The following is a 19,074-nucleotide window of genomic DNA, read 5'->3' as shown; positions in this document are numbered from 1 at the left end:
AGCGAGGCTTTTGTTTGAGTGTTTTTGTGGGGAAAAGAGCTGAACTGGAAAACAGCCTCCAGGCTGAGGTTGCATTGATCTGTCTGTCTAACAGAGGCTCTGTGTGTGTGTGTGTGTGTGTGTGTGTGTGTGTGTGTGTGTGTGTGTGTGTGTGTGTGTGTGTGTGTGTGTGTGTGTGTGTGTGTGTGTGTGTGTGTGTCTGCATGCATACATAACACAGCAGGCAGCACAGATTCATGGTAAAGATCAAGCAGGATTTGTGTTTTGCTCGAAGGAACCCGGGCAGACAGAGTTCTGAAGCGACTACGTTTCTGCTGCAGACGAGAGGAACAAGATGGAAACTCAACTCTCTGTTAAATTAATCTCTTCGGCCTCCGTGTGTGTCTGTGTTTTTTTTTTCCAACCACCAGGTGATGATGCAATGACGGGGGACACGGACAAATATCTGGCCCCCCAGGACCTGCGGGAGCTGGGGGACGACTCGCTCCCTCAGGAGGGCTACATGGGCTTCAGCGTGGGAGCGCGGTCGCAGAGGTGAGACACTGAAACACGTCCAGAGTACAACAACCACCGACACGACTGTTTCCGGTCGTTATGAAACACGGTTCCTGACATCACAGCTGTCACGTCAGCATTTCAATCTCACTGTAAAACCTTCAGGGGCAAAATGAATGTGTGTAGGATTCCACTTCTGACCCCGGATGTATTCAGAAGAACTGGACGCCAGATTTCAAAGACGGCGCCCACTTCCTGGTGCATTTGGTGTTTCCCAAAATGTTGTGATACAAAAAGAGAACAAACCAACCGTGTTTGTGGTTAAAAAGCATCCCGTCAACGTTGTTTTATTAATTGCGAGGCTGAGTGGTGACGCCGTGTCCGGCTTTCTCAATACATCCAGGAGGCCTCTAGTTTTTTCTCTGTTGGAGTATTAAATGCTTCAAGAAAAAAGGAATAATTTAAAGTCACTTGTGAGATAAATTAATGGTCCAGATTTGTTTTGAATAAACTATCTGAAGCTATGAGATTGCCAACTGTCAGAAAGGTTCTCAGGTCACTTTTAATGCCGGTGAAGAAATTATTTTATTTACTAATTAAATAATGTCTGGTGGGGAGAAAACAGCAGAAAGAAGCTCAGATAGTGATTTTTTTTTTTGTGTGTGTGTGACAGCAGTCTGTTGGCCAGCGGCAGTAGTTCACCAGCGAGCATGAGATAGTTATTAAGTCTAAAATTTGATCTAGTGGGCAGTTATGGTGGAAAATTGGATGTAAACCTGCCAGTGTACTGTAGCAACAGTTACTGAGCCTTAGAAACCAGCCCCTCATCGTCACTACATCATTTAGTAGTATGTGAACGGAGACCTAAAGGCAACTCAAACACAGAAGTAGATCCTTCAAACATAGAAGTAGATCCTTCAAGCACAGATCAGCTGCTTGTAGGATTCCTCTTAAAATTGATGTATTGCTTTAGAGGACAGAGAGAAATCATTTGTGTTCCAGCACAAAACAGGAAATCAGCCACTGTCCTTCTCCTGTCTTCTTTCAGACATCAATCTTTTTGGAAAAATGTGTTTTTTTTTGTTGCTGCTGACATGTGTTTGTCTTTATTAATGGTTATTTAACATGTGTTGCAATTAATTTGATGTAAACACGCACTGAAGAGTCTTTTTCAAACGTAATTATTTATTTGAGTGGAGCAACAAGAACTTGTGAACGCTCATGAGCTTAAAATCCCATTTTTTCCACACAAACAGTCATCGACTCACAGGAAGAGGCTGCAGCAGTTGTTGTTTTTTTTAGCAGTTTCATATGAAGTTGTTTCCTGTTTATAAAACGTTGTGGACTAAAATTAATTCTTACATTATCCAGAGGAAGTTAGAGGACAGACACACACACAGATTTCCCCCTCATGGGGGTGGGGGTGGGGGTGGGGGTGGTCATAGTTCGCCCTCTCTGGCTGTTGAACTTTATGCTCACATAAAAATATTGACACTTGTGCAACACGCTAAAGAGGGAGGGGCTATTGAATATCTGAGGGGTGACACACATGGACACTGAACCACAGGAAATTAGAAACATGTTCGATCCCATGGCCTCGAGCACTGGGTTAGATCAACACACACTGTTTGAGAGAGAGAGGGCTGTGTGTGTGTGTGTGTGTGTGTGTGTGTGTGTGTGTGTGTGTGTGTGTGTGTGTGTGTGTGTGTGTGTGTGTGTGTGTGTGTGTGTGTGTGTGTGTGTGTGTGTGTGTGTTGAAACAGGAGTCTTTTGGGATTATCTATTAGACAAGAGGTTTATGTTTTTTTCCAAATTCAGGTTTTAGCAACACACACGAAACAAACTGCAAATCTCTGGAGATTCCTGAAATGTCCGTCACATCACACAATGTGTAGAGAAAACAAATCCACAATAAATAATGTGGTCTCTGAGATGAAGCCCTCTCTGATAGTCTTGAGTTTGTAGTTCTAAATGGGACCCAGGCTCCAGGTTTCCGTCCGTCAGTCGGCATCGTCCTTCCAGCCTGCGTCTCTGCTGCTCCGGCTTCTCCTCTCTGCATCGTTCTCTCTCCGCTCCTCTGTTTTGTTCACGATCTTTTATTCTCTCCTCATGTCCGTTTCTTACTGTTAGTCCCAAAGTCAGGTAAGGCTCCATTCAGGCATGAAGAGGTCCCCCCTCCCCTTTTACCTCCCCGCTCCCCGAATCCCAAACCCATCTCCCCCCCCCCGTCCCTCCTTCTCCCCTCCTACAACCCCCCAGTCGCTACCAGTGTCATGCCTCTGTGGTCCAGTGTAACCCATGCAGTATTTTACTGTGTTTCCGACTCATCCGACTACTAACGTGATGATTTTTTTTAACACCAGGCATCGTGTTGTGTCTCGTGGTTCGATCTCCTGTCTGACTTCTTCCTTTTGAGCTCAGCTGGGTTTCTCTGCTTGTCCTAGATTAGCCTGTCGTTGTGTTTTGCATTTGTGTTTTTTGACTGTGGTTCCCATTAATGCCTGGGTCTTTGTGGGTTTCGCCACAAAGGTGGAGCTTTGCATCATTTTTGTTTTCATTTTTTGTTTTTTTTGATTGGAGTATCGCTTCATCGAGCTTCCAGGGACCTGAACTGATATGTCATCAGTTTAGTGTCTAAACCCACTTTGAGATGTACTTTTAATATAAAAGTGTGTGATCTCACATTTAAAAAGTAGACAGATTAAAAACTAACATATATGCAGATATGGAGTCACGGCTTTAAGAAGGAGAAAAGTGTAAATACATGCATCTGTTAATGTACTAAGTTTATCGTGTCCTTTACCATGAGTGCATTTCATTTGGACTATTTTATCAGGACATGTGTAACCCTTTTGAACTCAATAGCTGCACAACCTGACTTTGTAATCTAATAAGTGTATTAGGAGGCACATGGTCAGGGTGTCTGACACACATGCTGGATCACTGCAGTAAAGTCAGATGGTGTCCAGTCTTTTAAATATTAAATGTAAGCTGAGAGCAGCCAAGGTTGCACTTATTATTATTATCTTTAATCCTGGTTTTTTTTTTTTTGACAAGTGGATTTGCGACCTTCATGGAGTTTTCTAAAGCTTCACCGTGATGTTGGAGCTCTGGTTTTCTCCCTCAATTATCAATTTAAATGATTCAATTTCTCAGAGATAATTGCATGATTGTCTTCACCTAACAACCATTTTGTCTCGTGATAATTTTAAAAAAATTATTTCATTATTTTCTTGTCTTAAGATGAGAGGATGTAAAAAAAACAACCTTTGTTGCAACTACAGCTGCTCTGTTTCATCACGTCATCATGTAGTTGTGCTGCAGAGGACTTCCTCTGGTCGGGTCGCATTAGTTTTCTTGTGCAGAGATAATAGCTGCTGTAGTAAATTGCTGTTGGGATGTTGCAGGCGAACATTCATCACATGTCATTGCTCAGGAATGCTCTTTATTTGCCTCATAAAAGTGCGTCTGAATGCCCCACAACAGACACCATGACAGACGCTGACAAAATGCACGACGATGGTTTAATGTGGTCTGAAGATGAGGGCGAGTCAAAACTGCAGCAGCTAAATTATCTGCAAATGTTTTCACCATCATCATTGTCCATCCATACTTCACTTTCATAAGCTTCTCTGCTTAACTCAGGCTTGTAGTGTTTGAATTGTGTTCAACAGGGTGGGAAAGCTAGCTGCTAAGACTGAAAACGCTAAAGTGGGTGTAAACAGTTTAGAAAAAACACGTTTTTCTTTTGCACAATATGCTTTACTCATCCAAGAAGTATTATTTACAAACTCTCTTTTCCCCTTTGCATCTGGATTTCTGGAGTTATTTTATTATCTTCAAACAAATTAGCATCAATTCCTGCCACCTTTGATGGTTCCTTCTTGCCTTGTGGTTGCTGTTGTTGTTGTTGTTGTTGTTGTCTCTGGTGGCACACAGTCAGGTTCCTGGAAGCTGCATGCATTTAATGTGTTTATGTTTGTTTTGTTTTTTTCTGTTCACTTTCATACTCCTTTACACTCCACCCCCCTCCCAACTCCTCCTCACCTCCTCTCTCCATCATTGTGACTGTTGTCTTGGTAACCCGTGACTACTACGGCAACCACACCAAGCCTGCGTTCCTTCAGTTCTGATAGGTCCAACACGCTGAACCGGAGCTCCTTCACGCGGGACAGCATGATGATCGAGGAGATGCTGGCGCCCACGAAGGACATGGTACGTACGCCGACCGGTGCTTTCGTTTCTCTCCAGTAATCCGCCGGTCTTTAACTTCACGACAGACACCGTTCTGTCTCCACATGTGCCAAGCCGTCTTTGGTTGCTGTGCCAAAAGCCAGGCCGCTCTCCAATCCTGTTATACCTGAGGTGCAGCTGACATAAAGACGATCAGTCCCGTTACATTTTGCTGCAAGAGGAAATGGGATTAGTGCGGCTGTCCAATAGGCATTACTGTGATGGTCCACTTACTTTTAAGGATGCAGCAAAATGGCATTTAAGGTGAAGCAGAAGTTCGGGTGAAAAGACAGCGGATCAATCAGGAGACTTAATCCTCAGTTAAAAATCTTTAAATAATAACAATGTATTTGCTCTCATCGCCTTGGATATGAATAATCAGTTTATGAGTTACAATGAAAGGTTGTTTGGGGGGGCAGAGATGTAGTTCTTTCTTAAAATGATGATTTAACACCAAACAGGGGTCTGAAATGCTTGGTTTACTTTCCAAAGAATAGAAGATGAGACCAACTGTGCATGAGGATGATGTTGAGCAATGTCTGAAATATTGTTTCCAATATAATCCCTATAAAGATATAGTTTAAGATCCAAAAAGTTTCCTAATTTAGATCAAGAAACATCCAATCCTGGACGTGTCCAAGAATCTGACAGCACTCGTTGGCTGCTTTTGATAGCTGACACTTTTTGATCCAATATGATGTGGACACATTGCGGTTAGTAATCGAAGAGTATTGTGGTTCAATGCACTTCATTTGTAGTCTTAAAGGGTGGAAAACCAGCCGCATGTCTTTGCAGGTGCACGATCTCAGACAAATCGCACTCCCGCTCGTAAAAACGTTGCTCTTTAGCACTACTAGTGGCCAAAAACTCCAGAAGGTGCCTTTAAACTCGAACATCCCTGCAGAGACTCCTACTGATCCCCTGTAACTTTTACCTGTAAGTGTGTTACAGGCATTGAGACACATGGTAGGTAGGTAGGTAGGTAGGTAGGTATTTACTTTATTAATCCCCGAGGGGAAATTTTTTAGAATTTTTAGAAAGTCGCTGACATGACTGCCATGTCAGCGAAATCTTTGGAGTAACGCAGCTGTTCGATCTGTGAATGTCGCTGCTGAATAACAGCTTGTCTCCTCTCACGCTGCTCCAGATGCTCTGCAAGGAAAGGTCTTTCATTTTAGAGCAACACAATAAGGTAGATGTGCAATTTACCGTGCACGGATTCAGTCATGTTTTGTTATCATGTCTTACAGAGTAGTATACTTTCTTCTTCTTTTTTCATGCCATCAGTTGTTTTCAGTTGTTACCATGCAGAAATTACTATATAACAGGGCATGTACATGTTGAGAATATTTTATTTATTGTTACACACTACAGTAGCCTGCTTATTCTTTCTATTCGTGTTTAGTTTGGTTTTATTTTAAAGCCCTGCCGTACAATTGTTTAAATGTTGTCATTATTGAACTTTCAGGGATAAAACAACAAACAAACCACCAGACCCGTCGTCACGTCGCACTTCTCAGTCATTTCGTTTGTGTGTCTGTAAACATGTCCGTGTTTTATTTTTGCCTGTTTTTGGTTGCATCTTTACCAATTTTTCATATGTTGTTGTGTTTATGTTTTTCTATCTGAATGTCCTCAAGATGTTTTAACAGCTTGTGTCCTAATGAAACGTTTCATCTCCAGATTTTTTTTTTTTTCACTCCGTGACAGCTGCTGCACTCATATGTTTAAAAATCATTTTATGAGTCAGCCATAAATCCTGCAAGCAGTATAAGTGACGGTCTCCATCTTATTATTTTCAATGCTTCATTTTTCTGCGCCAGTATTTTTTTACTGTGCATTTTTGAGCGAGATGTTAATTTCCACCTGCAGAAACTTCTGCACACGCACACTCACAAGCGCTGTCGTCTCCTCCGCAGCATTTGTCGGTGGCTAAGGACTTCGACAACGACTCTCTGAGGAGATACAGCTGGACGGCAGACGTACTGGATAATGTCAACCTGGTGTCCTCGCCGATACACTCCGGGTAAGTGTGTGTGTGAACGGATGAATGGCTACAGACAGGAGGACAGAGGGAAGGAGAAAACTGGGAAACATCCACTGTGCCGTCTCACCTTATTCACAAAGATGGAGTGAAAAGGAGGGAAAAGTAGAAAAGCTGCTAGTTTTTTTTTTTTTTTTTTCAGTTTTTAGAGCAAAGGATGAAGCGACTGTGTGTGTCTTCACCTGCCTGTTATGTATTCTTCGTCTTTTTGTCTTTCCTGCCGATTCTCTCTTTGTCATTTTCTTTCCGTTCGAGAGAACAGCTCCGGCCTGCAGAGGTCTCTCCTCACCCCGTCTGATTGTTTGCTCTTTTCAAATTGTAAAGAAAATCTGTGAGAAAAACAAAAATCACTTCCCTCGTTTCAGTAATTAATGTTATATTAGCTGCCGTTAGAGATAGAAACTTGCGTCTAGTTTCTCTCTCTACGTATAAATCTGAATCTGATGGTAAATAATTTGGCCTTCCAGCAGCAGAACCACTTTTTACTCATCGAATTGCAGAGATGAAGGAACTGTGATTTATAAAACAAGAGTTTGATGTTTTGGTAAATGTGCTAATTGGCTTTTCTGGAAAAGAGTTAGATTGGAACACGAAAGGTGCTTAGCTTAGCACAAAGACTGGAAACGGGTGGAAACTGCTAGCCTTTTAAAGCTAATTAACACGTGCAGAAAGAACAATTAAAGTCTTTTCAGGTGGAATTTCCAACTCTCTGCCAGAGTGATTCCCAAAATATCAAACTCCTCCTCCAAAGGACTCCTTTGTAATTCTCAGTGGTATTTCCGATGACAAAGCTCTGTTGTTGACCTGTCCCTCCTTGCGTTGCTTTGTCGTCCATCCTGCAGTTTTTCCTCTCCGCTCCCGCAGTACGACAGCAGGTGATTGACTGTGATTGGTTGCCCTTTCTTTTTATTTACCACCACCACCACCTTGTTCTCTGGTGACATCGCACCCCCTCATCCCCCCTCTGTCTCTCCCCTCTCTCTCCCCTTCCCTTCTCCGTTCACTCATAACATCTGTGTTTGCTCCTCTCACCTCATGAACTGTGTTGTTACACTCTTGACAGAAAGTGGTTTGGATTGTTTGTTTGTTTGTTTGTTTGTTTGAAGAAATCTCTCTATAACTGATCTGAATGAGTTTATGATACAAGATCTTAAAGATCTACTCTTTTGCATTCAGTAGGTTCACTTTAAAACATCAATAACCAACAGCCAGTTAAATATAATGTTATTCTACATGGTCATATTGCAACAACAGGTCAAAGAAGCATCACTCTGTGTTTTGGACTTAATCGTCTTTTTAAAGGAACAATTCATTCACTATTTGTTCAATTACTACACACAAACGAACATGAAATTTACGTTTCCATATTGCATGGTGTGTGTCTGTGTGTGTGTGTGTGTGTGTGTGTGTGTGTGTGTGTGTGTGTGTGTGTGTGTGTGTGTGTGTGTGTGTGTGTGTGTGTGTGTGTGTGTGTGTGTGTGTGTGTGTGTGTGAATTATGGTTTTCTTCTATGATTTAAATGAGTTACAGACAGAAGTACAATCTCTCCTAATGTGGGTCAAACACATGAAACACTGGAGGCTCCTGCTTTGGCATCTTGGCTGTCTATAATCACTCACACAGAACAATCTAACTTTTTTTTTGGTCCAATAAAACAAGTATTAATTTTATTCTGCAAATGGATGGAGCCAAACTGTGACATCTATTTACCAACGGCGGTGTTGTTTTCTGCACTGAAAAAAAAGTTTCTTAAAATAAAGTAAAGAAAATCTAGTTAAATAATCCTGCAATACCAAGTGTTATTTTTTTTATTTAATTTTGTTTTTTTTACAGAGATCTTGTAATTAGATGCCGAGCTACTCAAATTTCCTTTCAAAGGATCGGAAAGTACATTTTGTGTCGAAGGAAGAAAATGCCAAGTACAATCTACTTGAAAAGTTTTGATTTTATGATAGTAAGTACATTTTACTTGAGTTTATTCGGAGTAAAAATTACAAAGAGTTTGTTACCGAGCTTTGAAAAAACACTTTTTGAAATCACAGCCGTGGCCAACACAGAAACCTCCTCACGTGTTTGTTCTTTCTTTATTTCTCTGCTCACACTTACTTTGTCTGTGTTTTTTGAAGATCACAGCATGGGAAGCGACTCCACCTCGACTAAAACTCCTCTCTGTCATCAGTGCTGCCGTTAAACCAACATGTATTTGACTTCTTCTTCCATCTCTTCTGTCTCCTTCCTCCTCTGGTTACCTCTATTTCCCCATCACTTTTGTTTCCTCTTGTCTGTGTACTCTCTGCTTCACTGTTTCTCCGTCTCCTATCACTCTTTATCTTTTCCTCCCTGTTTCTCCCTTTCTCGCTCTCCGGCAGGTTCCTGGTCAGCTTCATGGTGGACGCCCGGGGCGGCTCCATGCGAGGGAGTCGACACAACGGCATGCGCATCATCATCCCGCCCAGGAAGTGCACGGCGCCCACCAGGATCACCTGCCGACTGGTGAAAAGGCACAAACTGGCGTCCCCTCCTCCGATGGTGGAGGGAGAAGGCCTGGCCAGCCGACTGGTGGAGGTCGGACCGGCCGGAGCTCAGTTCCTCGGGTAAGACCTCATTTTTCTTCCGCATCGCTGCTGTTGTTCCCGCTGTTTGCTTAACGGCTTATTTTTGTGCACTTCTGTTCTGTGACTGGACATCTCCTTCCTCCTGCTTCCTGCCATCATCATTTCCAGCCTCCTGCGTTAATATCTAAAAGTGCGAACGTGTGTTCGTGCATGTTGAGCAGTTTGATTTGCAGTAGGAGTCTGTGTTGTTGCAGTGTGCTGCAGCTGAGTTTCTCTTTAGCAAAGTGAAGGCAATATTGTTCATGGTTGTGAAATGTTTGAAAGTGTATATTGTAAAGTGAATGTGTGCCCATGCTTCAGTTTTGATATACTAACACACGTATGTGGAGCAGTGTGTGAAGAACGGTTCACTAGTTACTAGTTTGAATGCAGCAAACTCAAAATGCAGCGCACGTCTGCATGTTTGATAAAGAACGTGTGATGTGATTGAGAGTGTGTGAACTCTTGATAACACGGTGAGAGGCGTAATAGGTTTCAGAAAAGTGCTGGATAAGAGGCTGAAAAGTCTGCCTCCAATGTGTGTAGTATAAACAGAAAGATTCTACCAACATACACTTTTATATCATTAACAGTGTTAACGGAGCAGAGCCAACCTTTCTCAAAAAGGTTAGAAACCACTAATGGAGTCAAGAAAGCAACGGTATAGGAAAAAGTGGTTTGCAAATTGTGGGTCGTGGCCCAAAACTGGGTTGAAGGGCCATTATGAGTGGATGAGTGTGTGTGAAAAAAAAAAAAAAAGTCTTACATTTCTGATGCTGTGCTTTTATTTTCGAAGGGCATACATTTCCTGCGATGCGCAACGTGCAGTAGTCATAGTCATGACGACCAAAACTAACGACATCGCATGAGTAGTTACTGCAGCTTAAAAAACAGGGTTAGGATTAGAAAAGTCTGCCTTTTATTTCCCTGTTGTTGTTTTTTTACTGCAGTTCAACTTTTTTTTCATTTATTTTATGTTGTTTTTTTTACAGCGCATGATGGCTTGGTTAAAAAATCTGGATCACAACTTAATGACTAAGGAAAGATATGAAGCTCTGACCTGCAGTTATTTGGGATATATACTTAATAAATTATCAAAATAGAAGAATCTGTGATGTGCAGCAGACAAAGTGTAAATCATTAACACAGTACACTGAATGTGCTGCACACAATCCACCTACCAGCAGCTCTGACTGTGTGTGTGTGTGTGTGTGTGTGTGTGTGTGTGTGTGTGTGTGTGTGTGTGTGTGTGTGTGTGTGTGTGTGTGTGTGTGTGGGTGTGGTTGTCATTACTGATGTGTCACAACCTGAAAAGAGCAAACGGGAATCGTCTCATCACTGATACTACATCGTAGCCCGGTGATGTGTGTGTCAGTGTGTGTCCTGTTACTGACTACTGCGAGTGTGTGTGTGTGTGTGTGTTTTCTGTATATGTGTGTTTCATTATCTTGCGGACGCAGTAAACTACATCTCCCCAGAAAGCTGCCAGCCCTTAATGAAGGCGAGAGCCTGGTTAGTCCCGTGCTACAGCTGGGACCCAGAGGAACTAGATTTGTTGGGTAGGAACTAAACATAGCACTCCCATTTGCTCTTCCTCGCTCCCTCCTCCTCCTCTTTGTGCCTCCCACCTCCCCAAAGGAAACGACATGACCGAGGCTGATTCATGCTGATGGATTATGTTACCCATCTCCGTTTGACTTTGATTTATTAGGGATGCAGCATTAATATGTAGTTTTGGGAAGAAAACGGTGCCGCAGAGTTTGGAAGATGGGGTGGATTTATTTTAGGGAGAGACACAAAGTTTTTACATTATAAAATTCTTCCTAAAACTACACGTATTACTTTGAAATCCATTACCAGTTATTTTCCAGCCACTTTCATCCAGAGACCATCGTATTGTTTTACCTCAGTGGGCCTCTGACGTCACTGAATGTGGAGGTTTTTGAGCGGCTGTTTTTTTGTTGTTGTTGTTGGTCTGGACTGCGCTTGCTGGGCATGAGACTCTTCCTCCGCAAGCCGAGCATCATCCTGCTTCCCATGACTGCTGTTACTCCATCCTTAAGATCGGTTTTATGTCCTGCCACAACAACTCCTGTGTGATTGGTTCGCTGAGTTTCACTGATCCATGTTACATTTTACGTGATCAGGGTCCCGGGGCCGTATTCACTTCAGGATTATGTTAAGTGTTTGGAACACTTTCAAACTATATCACTATAAAACTACCAACTTAATGGCCACTTTATTAGGTACACCTAATAAGATTAATGCAATTCAATGGAACAGACAATCCACTAACAACCTAAATTGATATATAATGCTGTCAGAAAATAATAAATAATGTATCACTGTAGAAATCAGGCAAGAAACTGATTGAGGAAATGCAATCAGGAAATTTCGAGTCTTTTTAAAAAAGCATTTTCAAGGAAGTGATCAATAAATGTGGTTTGTGACACCTCCACAGTGCATATTCTCTGTATGAGTATGTCCATCCGTTTCTCTTGTGTTGCCATCATGCCTTGTTTAATTAAGGGCTGTGCAGCTTTCTCCTCCCGCCCTTCGTCGCATCTCATCCGTCTCGTCACATCACGCGACTCCGTTACATTCACTGTGAATGTCCCATCGACCCGGCAGCACGGCCGCAGCTCTCATTATGAAGCAACATCATCATCAGCACAACAGTTCACTCATACCTGAATGTGTTTTAATTAATGTTTGTTTTCATTTCTAGTAGCTCGCTGAAGATTTCATGAACATTTTATCCGTAGAATTAAAGAACAGAATCAGTCTCAATCCTTCACATGCTTACTGCAATGACGAATCTGTCATTCATATTTATGATTTAAAGGACCAGAGTGTACAATTTAGGGTGCTCTATGGGTAGAAATAGATATGTTATATTAGTTTTGAATCGGAGTAGCCGTCAATTAATTTTCCCACATCATCATATTAAGAGAGAACTAAACTGTCGACTCTCCTGCGTGCTCAGACCAACTTCTTACTTGCAGTCATAAATTATTAAAACATGAATTCTTTCTTTTTTTCAACCATATTTCCATGACATGTCCCCTGCCAGGCCCGTGATAGTAGAGATCCCTCACTTCGGCTCGATGCGTGGTCGGGAGAGAGAGCTGATCCTGCTGCGCAGCGAGAACGGAGAAAGCTGGAAGGAGCATCTGTACGACTGCAAGACGGACGACCTCAACCAGCTCCTCAACGGCATGGACGAAGGTGAAGAACACGTTTTATATGCTTGTGTTTGTCATGGTGACGTCTGTCCCTCTGCAGACGTAGTAGAGACTTCATACTTAGAGCACAGGTTTTCCAAATAGAGGATGGACTCAGATTTCGGTGCATACATTTACATATTAATGAACAAACACTGATTTTCATAATAGTGATACCGGATATGCAGAACATGCAAATTATCTGGGACAAACATGTTGATGTCGTTGACAAATAATGAGATAATTGTATTAAATTACCGGAAAATCTTTGAACACAGACAGCTCATTTGTGGTCGATGATCTGATTAGACTGATGGGCCTTGCTGCATATGTTTACATATTAAGGAGCAAACACAAATGACCTGGAAATGAGCCAATCCACGTGCCTCTTATTGGATCAAAACTTTGTCCTGTCACCACGTCAAGTTTACATTTTGACTCGTCATCCTTGGGTTTAACATAAAACATGCCTGTGAGTGTTTTTTTTTTTTAAGCCTGTGTTTGTGCAGTTTGAGATTACAGAATCTGAATTTGTTTTTAGAAAGTAAGACAGTCCTGGTAAAAAATGGTGCATTCGCTGTAACTGGGTCAGGTCTGAGCGTTGCTGGGCCGTGCATTACAGGATTTTTATACCTGACTGATGCATCATAGAAAAGTGACCGAACAGATTTGTCACTTTTTGTCACAACATCTGAGCATGTAAACAGTCTGTCTGATGTTTTTGTTATCCAAGGTAATCATTTCTATGAAGCATTTGTTGTCCCTTTTTCTCGTTTATAAGACCAGTAAGTCATAATTATAGTTGGTAAAAACACCAATTACTTCAGAAGGCACATTTTTAAAGAGTGCAAGTCACACAATCACAGGACAAGTTAAATGAAGCATGTTAAATAAAGATAAATAAGATACCTGCGTCTGATTCAGGTCTGAGGTCGGCAGAACCGCAAACTGAACCGTTTCTAACACGATGAATACATTTCAAGTGATTGATATGTGATTTGATGATTTATAACCAGTCATGTCTTTTCCCTCTTTGTAGAACTGGACAGTCCTACTGACCTGGAGAGGAAGAGGATCTGCCGCATCATCACCAAGGACTTCCCGCAGTACTTTGCCGTCGTGTCTCGGATCAGACAGGAGACCAATCAGATGGGACCAGAGGGCGGGACTCTGTGCAGCCGCAGCGTGCCATTGGTTCAGGCTTCCTTCCCTGAGGGGGCGTTAACCAAGAAGATCAAGGTTGGATTGCAGGTGAGTTGAGGGATATAAATGTCTGCTGCTATCAGCAGTGTGTACAGTAGACACACAAAGCAGTGCCCACATTAAACACACACCACTCCTCCTCCTCCTCCTCCTCCTCCTCCTCCTCCTCCTCCCTTCCAGGCGCAACCGGTGCCTGACGAGACCGTGAAGAAGATCCTCGGTAACCGAGCAACCTTCAGCCCCATTGTTACCGTGGAGCCCAGAAGGAGGAAGTTCCACAAGCCCATCACCATGACGATCCCAGTCCCGCCCCTCTCAGGGGAGGGGCTTACCAACGGCTACAAGGGAGACTGTACTCCCTGCCTCCGCCTCCTGTGTAGCATTACAGGTGTGTGTGCTAGCTGTTGAACTCCTGTCTTTGTGAGGAGTTTTAGATATTGAGAGGAAGTTTTTGGAAAGTAAAGACATTTTATCCTTTCTTTACTTCTTTCGAGTGAATCTTTCTTTCTTTAAGGAAGATTAAACAAAGGTGTAAGTGTCAAGTTTGGGATAAATGTGAGGTGTGACCACCCCTTTGCCTTAAAAAAAAAAAAAAAACTCAACATTTCTCACAGAACATAATTGTTTATGAGTCTTGGCTGAATGTTTCGGCTTGTTGTCATGCTGCAAAAATATCAATATAATATCAATCAAAAACCTGCCTGATGGCTGCACGTGATGGATGAGACTCTGTAAACACCAACATAGGAGAATAAAATCTTTGCACAGTACCGTATATATGCACTGTTTCATAAAATAATTTAGTAGACCTGCCATCAGATATGTTTTGTAAGTAATATGAACTGCTTTGCACGTTAAATATATTGACAATATATGTCTCCCAGGCGGTACGTCACCAGCGCAGTGGGAAGACATCACAGGCACAACTCCGCTCACGTTCGTCAACGACTGCGTCTCCTTCACCACTAACGTTTCTGCCAGGTCAGACGCAACACGCCCGCATGTGTTACACACACATACAATACATTTATTACATCTTTTTTTCCGGTGTCTTACATGTCCATCGCTTAATTTGCCACCTGCGCAGGTTCTGGCTGGCAGACTGCCACCAGATCCCGGAGACGGTGGGCTTGGCCATGCAGCTCTACCGGGAGCTCATCTGCGTGCCCTACATGGCCAAGTTTGTGGTGTTTGCGAAGATGAACGACCCGGTGGAGTCCAGACTGAGGTGCTTCTGTATGACGGACGACAAGGTGGACAAAACCCTGGAGCAGCAGGAGAACTTTGAGGAAGTGGCCCGGAGCAAAGACATAGAGGTACGCGGTGACATGCAGTTTATTCTACTCTATATCTTTTCATTTCAAGTATAAATGCTAATTAATTTACCGTAAGTTCTACCTCATGACGATATTGAAATAGTATATTTAACGCAATATATTGCCTTTATTTCTGCTATTACCAGAGAATAACATGCTGCTCAGTTTCATGCAATAATAAAAGGTTTTATCGTCCATCATCTTTTACTTTGTGGAGATTAATAGACATTTTTTTCGCAATAGCAGTGGTAATGTGAAGGCTATTGTAATGAAACTGTTTGATCACTCTGGATGTAGGCACCCGGCTATAAGCATTAGGAAAACGGAAAATGTGTTGAGGAAAACGGGTTTAAGGAGCTTAAGGAAAAAAGGACCAAATTAAATGAGTTTTTGTTTCAGCAACTGAACGTTTGTTCCAAATCATTTTAAATCTAGAAAAAACTGCTGGAAGTAAGAAACACGTTTCGATCTGTCATCCCAACCCTGCACATGAAAACTTCTCAAAATGCAAATTTTGTAACGTTCATTTTGTCGTTTTTACGTCAGGTTCTGGAGGGCCGGCCCATCTACGTGGACTGTTATGGAAACTTGGCTCCTCTGACCAAAGCTGGTCAGCAGTTAGTTCTTAACTTCTACGCCTTCAAGGAGAACCGGTTGCCCTTCTGCGTCAAGGTACTCGAACGTATGCTAACCGTCATCACCGTCACCTCCTCCTCAGGCTCCGGCCTGGAGGAGGTGTCGCAAAAAAAAAACCTACAAAACATTCAAATAAAATAAACTTGCTCTCAGGCTGTCCAACAGGGGACAAGAGGAAATTTCGCTGGACAAAAGTAGCAGCCATGATTATGCTCGTTGTACTAGTTTTATGTGCAGTGAATCTGGTCCACAGCGTGGAACCCGGTTCCCTTTTTCACTGTGAATGACCTCGGCTCATTGATCGACCCACGCTGCTCACAGTCCATCCTCTGGCATCATTGGGTGCTCCGGTATCATGAAAACTACCGTTGCAGATTTAGATCAGGCACCACGTTGTCACAGCACCAGTAATAATTCAGACTACACTAGCAAGGCACCATGTCAATAAAATAACATTCAAATAGTTTGTTCAGTTTGTCTGTTCAAGAAATCCTCATTTATGAAAACCAGTCTGCAGATAATGTAATACTTTTATCTTAATGGACGTTTAGCATTGATTTACGAGCAGGCTTTGCAGTTGCATCTTAAAGTTTATAGCAGCAACGTTAAACTTTTATGAGCTAATTCTTTCATCACAGAGTTGGGCAAATTTCAAAGCACTGCATTAATATTTAATATATAATTTAAAAAATTTCCCCTTGGGGATTAATAAAGTATCTATCTATCTATCTAATATGTTTTTACTCTTTTAACCCTCATCTGCGTCAATGCAACACGACCTCCTATTGCGACATTAAAATGGGCTTCTTCTTCTTCTGTTCCTGCTGCGTTGTATGACTATGAATACAGCATTCATCCTGGTGTCCAGAGCTGAAAAATTTGACTTCATTCAGTTGAAAAGTACCAAAACTTTTAAGAACATTTAAACCGCGAAATAAGAAACACACACGCGTGTTCATGCTGAAACTAAATCTGCATTCATGACCACCTTATGAAAGAAAAAGCTACATAAAGAAGCAACTTTTCTCTCTGTAGGTGAGGGATCCCAGTCAGGAGCCCTGCGGCCGCCTCACTTTCCTGAAAGAGTGTAAGACCGTAAAGGGACTTCCACAGACCGCCGTGTGCAACCTGAACATCACACTTCCTGCGGTGAAGAAGGTAAGGTAGCGTTGGGCTCACCATTCTCTGTTGTCACATCCATAACCATACTCATGGTTAGGGTAGTTTCGACCACCCTGCCCCCCCTGCCCCAGACAACACTGATGAAAAATTAAAGACAGAGAAAGACTTTGGCCAAACCGCCGCCACTGTGTCTTTTATCTGTTTAAAAGCTTCTCTTGATCTATATCGGTTATCTGTGCAGTGGATTCTCGCCATTGGCTGTTTTATTTTCATCCTACCTGCCTTTTGATTTGGATGACATGCTTTCGGCTGAGGGCTTGTGTGCAAAAGAGTTTTTTGATTATCACGCTGGCTTTTTGTGGCTTGAGTTCATTTCCTGTTTTTGCTACTGAATGTTGGCGCTTTATTTAATTTTTTTAATGTTTGTTTGGTCTGGTTTTTTTTTTTTATTTCTTTATTTTATTTTATTTTTTATTTTTTTTTGTCTGCTAAAGCGCTTCATCTGAGTTGGAGCTTCTGTCAATCACTCCTTTTTCACACCCTGATGTTTCTTTTCCCCCTCCTGCTTTCCATTATGTAACTCCCCCTGTTTCTGCAATGCATCTTGGGAACCAGGAAATGGAGTCAGATGCCGAGGATGAGGTAAACCACACCCTCCCCACCATTTGCTGCCCTCTGCGCTAGATCTTTAGCGGCCCTGCTCTGCTCTTCAAAGCCTTATTCTTTCCGCTTCTACAAGGGTTCAAAGCAACCTTTAGCTGCTCAGTTTTGCATGATATTTAGTAGATATGGAGAACTCCTTGTTTAATTTCCAGTCCTTATCCCTTGCGCTCTACAGTGTGATACGTGGCTCTCGAGTTGACGTGTCCATAAGTCAAGATTTAACGTTTATTAACATGACATTAAAATTGATTATTTGCACTTTTAAGTACTTGTAATTTAGAGTATCGTACCCTTATCATTACTAACGCAAGCTAATTTGACTAGCTTGGCATAGTAACACTTAAGTATTAAAATAAGCTCTGTCAAAATAGAGGATTAAAGTGCAGTGAATACTCTTAAAGGAGAATTTACTGCCCTATTTTGCAATTAAGTATGGGCTTTGTTTTATATGTAACTACAAACTAATGCAGACTAGAAGGTTTGCTTTAATTTGACATCACAAGGTCCAAATGTTGTTCATTTGGGCAGCACTATGCAATACAGGGTGACCCAGAACTGATAGGTTTCTGTGTTGTTTGCTATTGTTGCAGACTGAAAAGCCAGAACGACGTCATACCTTTGCATCCCTAGCCTTACGTAAGCGCTACAGCTATCTGGCCGAGCCTGCACTGAGTGAGTTTGACATCTTCACTAACAAACCCTTTTAAAGAGTATAATTATGCCAAGTTTCGTGGATAAGTTAGTTTATTAACAGTTTTAATTAACCTGTAAAATGCGTGATCAATTTGTAGAAAGATGTGACTTACCTAATGTAATAAATGCATATATTTCTCATCCTACATAACATGCACTGTCCACATGCTTGTTTACAACATGGTACATATTTTTGCATGGGTCAATGAGTGTTTTTTTTAAGTTTCTGTGCCATGCTTGCCCACGTTGTGAGTTGTACTTCTTCTGGGTTTGTTTGGTTGATTCCCACTGCTGAGTTCTACCAAGTCAAAATGCAGCAACATCAAAATTTTTCTTTGACTTACTAACACAATGTGAAAAGGGCATTTTGGAAGGGAGTCAAAGTAAAATTTTATTTGTATGTCATTTGTCCCCTCTTGAGTTTTTTTTTTTTTTTTGTAGCTTTGTGATGATGTAGCAGCTTTGTTTGGGACGAGACATGCATGTTCGAGGTCTTGAGTTTGGCTTTATCTCAGGTGTTTCTTTTCAGTTTTTCACCATCTCTGCTTGTCACCAGTTTGGTGCTGCATGACAAAATGGGCCGAAACTTTAGTCTCGGGAAGCACATTTTGTCATATTCTGTTATTTTAAAAAAAGGAAAATGGAAACTTCTGCTGCCCTTGGCTCTATTGTATCATAGAATCTAAATTGTCTCTGAGGAATCTATCTTCATGTCATTTTTGGACAAAACAGATAAAAGGCACTTTTATAAGCGGATTGAAATTCGAGCCAGAATCCATATGCTGATATTGAAGCTTCTGAAGTCCAAAGAGAGAAGTTGTTTTTGTGTTACTCCTGGTGCATTTGTCTTG

The 19,074-nt window shown here is 41.9% G+C and overlaps 1 protein-coding gene across 1 annotated transcript in view; it reads left to right on the top strand.

Moving 5' to 3' along the window:
• The window catches only part of LOC138624424 (ankyrin-3-like), a 95,364-nt gene that overhangs the window by 54,334 nt on the left and 21,956 nt on the right, over positions 1–19,074 (top strand). The window contains exons 26-41 of the mRNA XM_069704622.1: positions 411–534; positions 4,608–4,710; positions 5,876–5,920; positions 6,648–6,754; positions 7,615–7,647; positions 9,142–9,366; positions 10,827–10,925; positions 12,440–12,594; positions 13,630–13,841; positions 13,974–14,181; positions 14,678–14,774; positions 14,881–15,109; positions 15,656–15,781; positions 16,781–16,903; positions 17,483–17,509; positions 18,121–18,202. Of these exons, the coding sequence (XP_069560723.1) occupies positions 411–534; positions 4,608–4,710; positions 5,876–5,920; positions 6,648–6,754; positions 7,615–7,647; positions 9,142–9,366; positions 10,827–10,925; positions 12,440–12,594; positions 13,630–13,841; positions 13,974–14,181; positions 14,678–14,774; positions 14,881–15,109; positions 15,656–15,781; positions 16,781–16,903; positions 17,483–17,509; positions 18,121–18,202 (1,995 nt within the window). The remainder of the gene's footprint in view (positions 1–410; positions 535–4,607; positions 4,711–5,875; positions 5,921–6,647; positions 6,755–7,614; positions 7,648–9,141; positions 9,367–10,826; positions 10,926–12,439; positions 12,595–13,629; positions 13,842–13,973; positions 14,182–14,677; positions 14,775–14,880; positions 15,110–15,655; positions 15,782–16,780; positions 16,904–17,482; positions 17,510–18,120; positions 18,203–19,074) is intronic.

Source organism: Brachyistius frenatus, unplaced genomic scaffold (genome assembly GCF_029030835.1).
Source record: "Brachyistius frenatus isolate BFR_SWC_R1_liver_20210118 unplaced genomic scaffold, ASM2903083v1 Contig_51, whole genome shotgun sequence".
In the NCBI taxonomy this organism is placed as follows: Eukaryota; Metazoa; Chordata; class Actinopteri; family Embiotocidae; genus Brachyistius; species Brachyistius frenatus.
Note: the sequence above shows the minus strand (reverse complement) of the source record. Positions and strands in the feature narration are given on the sequence as shown.